General features: G+C 36.7%; 1 protein-coding gene across 8 annotated transcripts in view; it reads left to right on the forward strand.

The window, feature by feature from the left end:
* Positions 1 to 363: 363 nt before the first annotated feature.
* ABCC9 (ATP binding cassette subfamily C member 9) overlaps positions 364 to 12876 on the forward strand; it is a 148627-nt gene continuing 136114 nt past the window's right edge. For 7 of the 8 annotated variants that reach the window (XR_009565464.1, XM_030841322.2, XM_060306184.2 and 4 more), the window contains exons 1-6: positions 364 to 495; positions 847 to 961; positions 3450 to 3510; positions 4837 to 4998; positions 7770 to 7911; positions 12752 to 12873. Coding sequence is in view for 7 of the 8 variants with exons in the window: in XM_030841322.2 (XP_030697182.1) it covers positions 4857 to 4998; positions 7770 to 7911; positions 12752 to 12873 (406 nt within the window). In the remaining variant the exon portion in view is untranslated. The remainder of the gene's footprint in view (positions 496 to 846; positions 962 to 3449; positions 3511 to 4836; positions 4999 to 7769; positions 7912 to 12751; positions 12874 to 12876) is intronic. The other variant, XM_060306183.1, reaches the window with a different exon arrangement.

Raw genomic sequence — 12876 nt, forward strand, 5'->3', positions numbered from 1 at the left:
TCCTTTCCCCGGTCCGCTCAGGGGGAAAATGGTGAAACCCCCAAATCCGCTTCTTTATGTGGTTAATACAAGGGCGCATACAGAGCCTGGGGTAAAAAAAAAATTACAAGTGCAAGTGACCTTGCGTGTTTTAACGTTGGGAAACTCGACTCTGGGGATAACGGAATCGTAGATTGTTAAGTTTAGGCGTCTAATGAATTGGGGAGACGCACATTACTTAAAATCCTTGTCTCGCGCGCCCCAAGTTTGCCGCTCCGCGGCGGAAAGCTGGGCCGAGCGGGGGTGGGGAGGGTCTCCAGTCCCAGGCGCGGCGTTCGCTCGGGGCTTCTTCCCAGTTTCCTGCCTCGGAGTCGCCGCGTCCGCCCCAGCCCAGAGCAGTTTGTGCAGTTGAGAAACTCGATAGGAGGCAGCAGCTGATCTCCCACTACCCTAAAAATAATCCGCTCGGCGCCCGGCGTGCATCGGCCAGGGGAGGAAACGCTGCCTTCGGAGCAAGTGAGTCCGTGTCTTCTACATAAATAGCGTTTCAGAATTTTACAGAAAACTCTCAGCTGTCGATTTTGATCTAATCTTTCGGCAACCAGAAGGCTCCCGCGCACTCTCGCGTCTCTTCGCCTTCGCCGTCGCTATTTCTAGGATGAAGGGACCGGGCCCCAGCCGGGAAAGAGAGGGCGTGGAGATCAGGTTTCCAGCTTTACTTAGAAAACTCTGGTCGGCTCCTGCTTAAACCAACTGGATGTAGTGAAAGGAGTTATTCCATTTTTTTTTTTCCCTCTCAGACATTTCCGTCTTGTTCATGAGGTAACTTTCCATCTGCTTTAATTTGTGTTCCTCTTTGATTTATAGGAGTTCTGCGTCCTGCTTTTAAATTTACACTTAAGACAGTGTAGGAAGCCGGTGTTCCGAAGGTAGTGCAAGTGCGCCAGTAGGGGTTTGAAGCAGCATCAAGCGATTGCCCAAGGTATTTATTTGTTGCTTTATTTGTCCAGTGTGGGATTTAAAAAAAAAAAAAAGAATCACTGGAGTGTCTGTGTAAGAAATCTTATCTGCTGAGTTGTTCCAACATTTCCTTTGGTATGCAGTAGAACTTCGATGGGTGCTTCAGCTCAGGCATTAAATCAGAAGTCGGGACTTTTTTGCTTGTGATTTTCTACTTGGATCTGTCATTCATACATAGATAGACAGACAGATGTCTTTTACTTCGTATTTTATGAACCATGGACTGAATAACTTCAAATAACTTAATTACATTTGTTTTCCTAAGTGATCTGATCCTGAGCATACCCTAGGTGATGATAAAGCCTTGAGTAAGTTCTTTAAAATGTTGTGTTTGTGTCTCACATCATAATTTAGTTAATCTCTGAATAACTGAAGAATGAGTTATTTTGTGTGTGAGAATGCAAGCTTTTTATATTGCATTTAGCATGTTTTCTTCAGGTGTTTCCAGCATGTTAAATTCTCTGGGATTGCTGTCCCATCAGAACTGACACTGTCTGCTGGGTGAACAGAAAAGAGTGCTAGTTTTCACTTATTTACTTTATATTCATCAACTGAATCCAAATGTTATAAATCCTGAGGGTATGGAACTTCACCCAATGTATTTCAAGGCATAAGAATACTGAGGGTAGTATTCTTGCCATGAAATCATAAGTGTGGTCATCAAGGAATATTTTTGTTTTACGTTTTCTACTCTACAGACGGTCCCTAGAATTGAAGTTTCACTTTTGGTGTTTGTCTTTAAAGTTCATTCAGTCAAATTCTCCAACCCTATCAGCTATCATAAACAGTTGAACATCTTTCTGTGGGTTAATGCTTGTGGGGAGAAAAATGTCATATCTTCCTATCTGGCCTCCTTCCCTCTCCCTCCCCCTGGATGCTGGGGCCTCTCAGTGTTGGCTGAACTAGACAGCTCCAGAAGGGGTGGGGCTGTAGGTGTCATGTGACAGCATTTATCCAGCAAGAGCAGCAATTTATACCCTTCCCAAAGCATTCCCAACTTAATTTGGGTCCTGGGAGGGAAACCCTGAATGACAATTGGAGATTTAAGAATTAGTTGAAAAATCCTGATTGAATAAAACGCCTCAGGTGCACACAAACAATGTCAACAGATCTGCAATAAGTTTACTTTTTCCCTCTTTTTGTCCGTGTTGGGTTGTAGTAAGGGCTGGTTATTAGAATGTGCTGCATACAGGCTGGGTGTTGGGGAGGAGAAGGCTAAGGGGTATGGGGAAAAGGATAGAGGAAGAGGCAGAAGAAAAAGCAAAAAAGGAGGCATGCAGAGAGAGACAGTGAACAGGCTGGGAGCCAAGGGGAAATGTGAGGTTAAGATGATGGTAGAAAAACATCATTCTAAAGTTTTTACTTTACCAGTATGAAGTATGCATTTTAGTGCCATTATGTCATTGTATATTTCCCTGTCTTTTGGATCATAACCTTTACATTATACCAAGAATGTTTGGGATACATCTAGTCTGATTTATATAGCCTAGGACCACAGGGACTGTTGCTGTTATGTGCACTGCTGAACTCCTAGTGCCCAGTGCATGGTCAGCGTCAAGAAGTATTTTTACACTTAATTAATTAATGGCCTAAAGTCCCAGACATCAAGTGCATGGCTAAAAATATTCTTTGACTTTTTCAAGTTGTTGTACTTTTCTGATGTTTTCTTTCCACAGTTACATATCCAAAGATTACTTAATTGGTAGGTTTCAGGATTGATTAAATACCAGGCAGGCAGTGCTTATGTTAATGAAGTATATAGATGTTTTGCAAATTCAGATTCTATTTTAGCATCTGGCTCAGTGATCATGATGAAATATCAAGGTTTATAAATGTAGCCAATTGGAATACTATAACTTTTGATAAGATTATAAAACTAGCTAAAGTAAAAATTATTTTCCGGTTTGTTCTAGGAAACAGTTTATACATGTCTTTCAATTAAGAGAACTTAAAGTTTCCTTTTATCACTTCTATTAAGTAAAGGACATAGTCTTAAAAATTCCATTACAAGCTACTATTTTTCAGTTTCTGTTTTCTTCATTTTTACCAGAAATACATCTAACATACAATTATAAACTCAGAACTTCCTTTTTACTGCTAGTTTAAAAATCTCAAGTCCTTTTAAAAATTCCCTTATCTAGCTTAGAACCTTAACAGTTGGTAAGGATTTGGCAAGTATATAACTTCATCTTGAGTTTTTAAAAAAATATAACATTTTTTTGGAAAAGATGAAAAAAGGTCTTGACTAGAGAACATAAGAAAAAAAAGTGTTACCAGAAATAATATGAGAGGAATTCCATATGACCACTTACAGACTGTTAATACACAGACTTTCTAACTAGTTGTTCTATTCATATGTTTTGTAAAATTTTTGTTTAAAATTTGATTTCTCCAATAGTTTGCCTACTGTTGCCAGTCTTTTCTGTATAACACATTTTGTTTTTTTCTAGGAAAAAATATGATTCGTGACCATTACTAAATCAATTATCAATGAAAGGAAAGAGAGAAAAGGTACTATTTTAGTTATCTAAACCTTTGCCAAGCTTGAATAACCTAACTCAGAATCCAAGGTGACATAATTATGGAAAAGAAACAAAGTCCAGTGAGGTTGAAAGCTTAAACTGCTGCTTATTTTAATATGAATAGATAAGAGATTGCTTTAAAAAAATAGGTTGGAAGCTATGTGATGGAGTGGGATGAACATAGTTTATAGTCAGACACGTGTCTGTGGATTCTGGCTACTCTACTGGTTGGCAAGTTATTGAACCTCTCTGAACACCAATAGCATCCTCTGTAAAATATGAAGAGCTCCACAAACGTTGCTTCATTGTTCTGAGGGCTTAAATAATGTATGCAAAGTTCCCAGAATTTAGTAGGTGTTAAATAAATAGTAGACATAAAAGAAATTTTCCGAATGCTAAAAGTCTTGCTGGCATTTCACATTTGATGAAATAGACCCTCGCTCTTAGACCATGTTTCGGCACAGCAGTAAGAATTCATTGAAAATGTTGTAAGTCAGAGCTTGTCACTCCTCTGATCTCCACCCTCTCAGTGGCTCCATTTCATTCAGAGTAGAAGCCAGAATCCCAACAATGGCTAAGAAAACCGTGTGTCATCTTGACCTCTGTTTCTTCTCTAAGCTTGTCCACTTCTCCTCTAATGGAATAGAGCTTTCCAATAAAAAGGCATCCTTTGTTTCAAAACTTGAGTAGGATGCATTTCATGTAAGAATAGGCTGTGACCCTTTGACCTGAGTAGTTTCATTAACTTGTCACTTGAATTATATTTAATTAGTCTTAAACACTTGATTTTTCTATTGTTCAGAAAAAGGCTGTGTGCTGGTTGCCTCCCAGTTGGTCTCTTTGTATTACTATTTCCTGCAATGGATGAAATGTTGCAGTAAATTGTGTCCAGCTGAAGTTGTGAAAGCATTTTCAATGAATAACCATGGGAAAGGATTTGATATTACACCATTTTGACTTTCCAGTCAGTTTCGTTTTTCCCCCTTTTTCTTGATAAACAACCATTTTTGGTTTTTGATTATTTAGACAAACACTCCTTTGAGCTACCACTATTGGTAGATATCAATTATTATGTATTTTCCAAGTTAAAATGGAATATTTTAATCTGGATAAAAAACCTATTGAAAAGTGGATCTTATGGAAGGTATAAGGCCTTTATAAGTAAATCTTGAATAACTTTGGCATAGAGTTTTCTATTTCCTCAACTGCAAAGATAAAGGGCGTTAATTTTATGATATAACACCTCTGTAAGTCTATAATTTAATGAAGGAGAATTTCATAATAAGAGGCTTTTCCTCCTTTCTCTTCCTTTTAGAGTAAACTATATAAGAAGAAATGAGCCTTTCATTCTGTGGTAACAATATTTCTTCATATAATATCTATGATGGTGTGTTGCAAAATCCCTGTTTTGTGGATGCCCTCAACCTGGTCCCTCACGTCTTCCTGTTGTTTATCACTTTTCCAATATTGTTTATTGGTAAGTAACCTACTGTCCTACAGTTCATCACCTAGCATTTATAAGAAGAGTCTTGTTAATGGCTGAGATTTGGTATAATGTTGATGTAATTTCTCCAGCACGAGAACTAGCATGTAAGTCTGTGGGAAAAGAACAAGCAAGTATTTTGTTTTCCAATTACTTATGTTTTTGGCGTTTGATATTCTATAGATAAAGTAGAAGTCATATGCCTTCTTAGAAATGGACTTCAAGTAGCAGCAGTTTTTTAAAAAGAGGAAAAGAGAATTATATGAGATAGATCAAAAGTATTTGGTGAGTGCTTGCTTTGTGCTAGGTGAAGAGAATGAAAAATGGGTAAAACACAGTACTTGCCTGGAATATTCACAGGAATTTTCCAGTGAAACAAGTGTCAGAAAGTGAAGAGAAATGCCAACACCACCTTGTAAGCGCATTTACAGATACAGGAGCAAATTATCCTGGGCGTTTGCCTACCAGAGCAACTAACTCTCTTTGGGGCTGGTGGGGACAATGCATGGAGTGACATGTTTGGGGACTTGAAAGATACAGAGCATGCAAGTAAAAAATAGGGTGTGTTTCAGGTAGAAAGAGTACATGTGCAAACTATTTAGGAAGAAGGTAAAAATATAGTTTTCCCTATTATTTTGTAGTTTACATATATATATCCACACAAAATACAATTATTTAGAGCGATTATGTATAATTTGTATAACTTTTCCAAAACAACCAAAATAGACCTTCTAAAATTATAAAATATTTTTCATGTATAAAAATGACAGAGATTAATGTAATAAACATTTATTGACTTTACCACCCTCACTGTAAGGAATCTAAAAGTATGAATACCATGTCCTTATCCTCTTACTCTTCCTGCATCCTATGTTCCTGTCCTTTCAAAAGAGGTAACCACTATTTTGAATTTGGTGCTTAATATTCCCATGCATGATTTTGCTCATAAAAATAAATGAGAAAACAATCAGACTGTTCTGTTAAGAAAGCAAGCATAGGGGCTTCCCTGATGGCTCAGTGGTTGAGAGTCCGCCTGCTGATGCAGGGGACGCGGGTTTGTGCCCCGGTCCGGGAAGATCCCACATGCCGCGGAGAGGCTGGGCCCGTGAGCCATGGCCACTGAGCCTGCGCGTCCGGAGCCTGTGCTCTGCAACGGGAGAAGCCGCAACAGTGAGGCCCGCGTACCTACCGCAAAAAAAAAAAAAAGCAAGCAAGCATAATTTAAGGATCGGCTTTAAAGAAATGTTTAAAAATAATTTGTAAGCTTTTATTTCTTCATTGTACAAGTCTTAACTGAGGGATTACTATGCACCTAGCATTCTAACAGTGACCAAAGGATTTCTGTTATATGACATATATTATGCAGAGGCCAACATAACTCTTGGTACATAGTTATTCATGTCAAACAAATGCATAGACATTAAATATATTGGGACCAGGACTTCTTGTTGTATGTGTGGTGGCATTTGTAGGACATTAAGAATGCCTTTTGGCCAAAAGTAGAACATTGTTTTTTATTGCAATTTTACAGTTAATAATTCCTTTTTGACATCCAGTTAACTTATTGAGAGCAATTATTATTACAGTCCTGTTTGCATCTCTAGCAGGGAACACAGTGGCTGGCAAAAGGGTATTTGAATCAAGTGGAATTGGAATTAACATTGTCAAAGGGAAATGGTGGAGAAAAATGCAGACTACTGATCCATAACACTGGCTACTTGAGTTAGTGAGAAATCATAAATAAATCTCAAAGAAGTATCAGGCATAAGGAAAATGGCAATGTTGCAAAAAAAGACAGAGTTTACCTGCAGGAATTTACAGCATAAATTCTAGTAGAATATGTGAAATGTAACTAATTTTCAAATAATGAACAACTAAGATATGAATTAGTATTCTTTTCAAAGACTGCTTTAGGGGTCCCTTTTGTCCAGAAATACAGAAATTTCTTCCTTCAGTACTTTTAGTGCACAACCCCATTCATTCTTGAAGTATGTGGGGTTTCTCTATAGTCAAAAAATTGAGAAAATGACGGTGACAAAAGAGACAAGAGTGGGGTCCTTTCTTAGCACCTCATATATGAGTTGACATTACTCTGTGTTTTTGAGGGGAAACCATCAAAATTTTTACTAAAACGTAATCTGGTAACTAGTTCTTTTCTTCAGTGAGCAACTAAGGGTGAACCTATAATGTTCCTGAGCCTCCTTACAAGCTTGTCAATCAACAACACTTTAGCTTTCTTTGAGAAAATACCACTAGCACTGCTGAATAGTGCTGGCCGGGTCATAGGTTATCATTTTTCTTGCATGATATGCATATGATTAAGAGTTGACTCAACCAATGGGTCCTATATTTCATCACCAAGTATGGGGTTTTTTTTTCGGTCAGTCCTCCCACAGATCCCATCTTTTGAAAGATTTGAGACTCCAAATAGCTTTTATTAATATCATCATTCATTTATTTTTCTTTGGAGTGAATCAGAGACCTGTCAGTAAGAGCTTAATGAGCATGAGGTAACCAGGTTGTCATCCAGAGTTTGTTATTCCTAAGCAAGGCAACAAATGTTAACGTGTTAACCTAGGCAGTGTTGGAAACATTAATTGAAGTTGTTCTTTTTTTTTTTTAACATAATGAAAATAGCCCAGGATTTCTATTGCTATCCTAGAAAGGAATAAGGTTTCAGGACCCCACTGCCACCCAGCATACCACAATGTAAATTATTTCCATGATTCTAATTGATCCTTTGTTTATCTCTTTACCTTTTTCAGGGTGGGGGAGTCAAAGCTCAAAAGTACAAATTCATCACAATACGTGGCTTCATTTTCCTGGACACAACCTGAGATGGATTCTTACGTTTGCCCTCCTATTTGTGCATGTGTGTGAAATAGCAGAAGGCATCGTTTCAGATTCGTAAGTGACTGCACTTAGTTAATGGGATTATACAATCCTAGTGGGTACGTTGCTATGGACAGCAGTTAAGAGTGTAACGTACCAAGTCAGCCTTAACTGTTTGGTTATAACTTATTAGGTGCCACAGCTGCCACCCGTTTTATACGATCAACATGTATGTTGTCTGTATTTTTGTGGTGCTGCATCCTTTCTCTGATAATACAAGTTCGGATCTCTGGGGCTTGTGCTCATTGCTGTGCTTTCTGTTTCTTCACTCCTTTGTCTACAAAGCCCTGGCAGAAAATTCTCTCTTTTTAAACATTTTGGCGTTTACCTTATCTTTCAAAATAGATATAAATAGCAAGAAAGATTGTCTATTTTAACATGTAGCTCCAATGGTTATATATTTATGTATAAATATATATACCCAGTTCTCAGATATTTCAATTTACTTTGTCAAATAGGAAAGATAGATGAGGCAGGCATTAAAGGAGTCTGAGAACCAGTGAGGATACAGCTACAAATTGAGGCAAAGCACATAACTATTTCAAAATCAGGATTTGTCATGAATCCCCTATTTTTGAAGGAATTTTGTCATTCTTATAAAAGAAGAAGTTTGTATTAGGCAGTTAGAATGTAATGAATTCTATTGAACTTGAACATAATGTGGGAGAAATATTTTTATCACATAGTAACAGAAAATAAACTCAAGTAATAGGAAAATTTCGATTACAAAATTACACTAAATGGTATATCTTTCATTGGAGAATTGATATGAAAAGATCTTTAAAGTCTAAAACAGAAAGTTTTGAAAATCGTTTTCCTCTTATCGAATAAGAACCTCTCCTGAGGTTTACGTTTTTCTGTCGCAGTTAACAAGGAATGAAACTTCAAGAATTTTGTCATGGAGCCATCTATTTTGTAATGTTTTATGACAGTTCTTTGCATATATGTGCACATGTTAGTTTCTGATTGAAAGGAAAATCAGAGACCCTAAGATATGTCGCCTCTCCAAGCATTTAGAAGCTTATTGGCTGTTATTGAGAATTGCTTACAACTCTTTGGCATTTTTGTATTATATTTTATTAGCATATCCAATTCTAGTCTTCATTTTTTTATTCCCTTAACATACAGGCTAACTCTCCATGTTTTTATGTACTTGTATATAGTGGAAGTCCCATGTGTCCTAAAAGCTTGACATCGTGTGGGCAAGGATGAGTCCTCCTTTCCAGCCTCATGGTTGATGTGTAGATTCAGTCAGAGACTTAGGACAGAGGCTGAGCTAACAATGAGGACATGTGCTAACGACGGAAACTTTTTTTATAGCCGTAGTGATATAAGAGACCCATGCTAAAAACAAGCAGAAATACACCTTTGATCTTGTGCTACCCTCTCCCATTCTTTTGCTGCAGATTCTTCTCCTTCCCCTTTTCATCCAGGACTCTCCAAAAGACATCTTCCAGTTACTTCTGAACCCAAAGATTTTGTTTGCTTTCTCTCATGCCTTGTCCTATTCCGGAAACTGCTTCTACAAGTATCCCAGAGAACATTAATGACGCCTTCACGGACATCTTTTCCTCTTTAACATACTTATTATATTTGACACCTCTGATCATGCCTTGTTTCCTTCTTTCTTTTGTTTTTTAAACAAAATTTTAAGAACTGTTTTTTACCTAAAATATCACAAATGCCCATTATAATTAGTGAAACAATGCACAGGCTTTCCTGATTGAATATTTGATTTTCCTTTTTAGTAATACAAATATTAAAGCTTTTAATTTTTCTTTTGAAACATCTTGTTTTGCACCGGTTTTCCTAAGAAGTATTCTCTTTTTTATTTCTATCTAAATAATTTGTGATTCTGGTGGAGATACTCTCCTAGGTCTAGGAATCATTTTCAGTTTGCTCTTTAATCTGATTTGATTGGTTTATTATTAGAGCATGTAATTTATTAAATGAATACCTTCTGGGACATTAACATCTTCATTATAGTCAAATATTCCATCATTTTATAAGTAATTAATGAGTATTAAGAAATAATATATATTCTTTATAGGAGACAAAATTGTATTGAGTTTACTCATTGTATTGCTACAGTCCTGTGTGTTCATTATTTTTATATTATTTAATCCATCAAATTCGAAAAGTGTAAATTAAAATCTTCACTATTATTGTGTTTTCATTTAGGTTTTCATTTCTATCATTTTCTCTTTTTTTGAAATTGTTCTTTTGTTTTCTGTGCTATATAGTTTTTGGTTTTCTCTCTAACTTTCTGACTAAAGATTTTCTGCTATAATGGGATATTTATGCTTCTACCAAAACACTTAAGTCTGCAAATTTTTCTCTAAAAATAATAGAGGTTAAAGGAAAGAATAGGGTTTTGGGACACTCAAAAACTATACTACATTGTAAGTAGAGCAGTTACAATGTGATAGAAATCTTAATAAAAATACTAGTATGGTTAAGAAACATATTAAATTCCTAATAAAGAAATAAAGTAAATATAACCCTTCCTGTAGCTTCTGCTATCTTTATTAATCCTTTATTGTTGCCTCCCTTACTGTTTGTTATTCTTTTTCTAACTTCTTGAATTGACTACTTAATTTATTTATTATAATAATTTCTTATTGAATATGTTTAAGATTATAATTTTCTTCTGGGTATGGTTTTGACCACATTTCATAGGCCTTGATGGGTAGTGTGCTCATTTTTAAATTTTCTAAATATTAAGTGACCTTCTGATTCTTTCTTTGCTTCAATAATTAAAGAGTATTAGAAGCATTTCTTAATTTCTGTAACGATGAACTATTTATTTCCTACTTTTTCTCTTTGATTATTTGAACTGTTTCTGGGAGGAGGTGGGTGGTTTTTAAGCCAGCTCTTACACTATCATAGTACTATCACATTTTCATTACCCTCTTTGTATTAATAACTCCAAATGTCCCTGATTATGTTCCAGATCTCCACATACACTTGCCTTTTAGGCATCTTCTTTTGCGTGTTTATTAGACACCTTCACAATCCACACATTCCTCTCTCCAATGGGCTCTTCCTCTTAAAATCTTATCACCATCTGCCCAAGCCCCCTGAGAATTGTTCTCTACATCTCCATCACCGTCACACTCATACCCTAACGCTAAGTCCTGTTCATTTTGACAGTCTTTTCCAAGTGAACATATGACTTTAAACATACAATTAAAGCTATTCATAATTTGCTATCCTACCAACATTAAATTACAGTTACTTAGGAACATAAGTGAAATGGTTTAAAGTAAGCCTGTAACATACCTGCAAAACACCTTCCTAACTCATACATGCAAATTACTTCTCCATGTAAAGGTCTCATCACTCTAACCTCTAAGTTACCCTGCTCCAAAAGTGACTCTTCTAAGGCTTACTGTGGTCCAAAGAGAAGGGAGAAAAAGACTGTCAAAAGACTGTATTATCTCCTTCATGTTACTGCTGGCAAAGCTCAACTCAGGCTTTCATCATCTCTCACCTGGCCTCTCCCCATAGTTTACTAACTACTTTCCTTCTGTGTCTCTCTCTTCACCTCAGACACACACAGTACCTACCAACTCCATCATCCACACTACTACCAGATTGATCTGTCTCTAAAACCCTAATCTTATTCTACCACTTTCCTGTTAAAGTATTTCTGTTTTCTGCAAGATTAGATTTTAGCTCCTTACCATGGCATACAATGCCTTTCATAATACAACTGATCTCAAACTTACTATTTAAAGAACACTAAACTACTTGGAATTTTACACATTCTGTTCCCTGTTTGTTAAGTGCTCTTCCACCGCTTTCCTGACTAGTGGCTTCCTTTTTATATTTCAATTCTCATTGTCAACTATACCTTTTCTGAAATGACCTTCCCAAATCTTCCTCTTTCCTTCACTCTTGAACTATTTACTTCCTTCTCTATACCGTTTGTGTACCAGTATATTTCAATAATTTGAGAAAATGTAAATGTTTAACTGTATGGTATTATTAATACAAATGGACTTGAGGGCTGTCTACCATGCACATCTGTCCTGGCATATTTCCAATCCACCTGAAGCTCTTTATTGCCCTCAGAATGAAGTCTTGTGTCCTTGCAGCCACACTGAATTGCTTGTAGTAGTACCCTTGGACGTATCTAGACCCTCTTCCTGGAACAGTCTTCCTCTACTTCCTCTAAGGAGCAATTCCTCTTCTTAAGGTCTCAGTTTAGAAGTCACTCCTTTCTCAAGGCTTTCTCTGTCTCAGGCACTAGCCTTGCATGCATTCCCAGTCCCTTCACCTGTGTTATAATTCCCTATTTCCTATTGTTCTTCTCAATAGACTGTAGACTTTGTGACCACAGACACTATATCTTGTCTTGTTCACTGTTGCATCCCACAATCTAATAGTGTCTGGACCAGCAAACACATATGTGTTGAATGAATTAATGAAAATGGAGAAGCCACTGAAGGCCATAAAGTTTGGGAAAACTATCAAAAGAATAAATGTACTTTAACATACAGTAGAGTTCATATTCAGCTGATTGTTTTTACTTGCTTCAGGTGTTAAATTATTTCAGCAGTTCTGCCCTTCAGTATAGGAATTGTTATACATTTGCTTTTGTTGTAAGCATTGTAACATCTTGTTTAGCTGTATTTACCCAACCCTCCATGTGAGGGTAAGTCTTTTCAGCAGAATTATGTCTCCCAATGTAATCTTCCTTGTATATTCTCGTAGCATTCTGTATATAAAATACCTCATTCTGTATTTTAAATATTGCTGAGAGAACGTTTTAATGAAAAAGTTGGAAACAAAATGTGACGCTGTCTGGAACCATCAGCTGTAGACACTGATACTGTCCCGCTCTCTGTAGACGGCGCGAGTCGCGACATCTCCACCTCTTCATGCCGGCCGTGATGGGATTTGTTGCCACTACAACATCAATAGTATATTATCATAATATTGAAACATCAAATTTTCCTAAATTACTTTTAGGTA

The sequence above is a fragment of the Globicephala melas genome, chromosome 10 (genome assembly GCF_963455315.2).
Source record: "Globicephala melas chromosome 10, mGloMel1.2, whole genome shotgun sequence".
Classification (NCBI taxonomy): Eukaryota; Metazoa; Chordata; class Mammalia; order Artiodactyla; family Delphinidae; genus Globicephala; species Globicephala melas.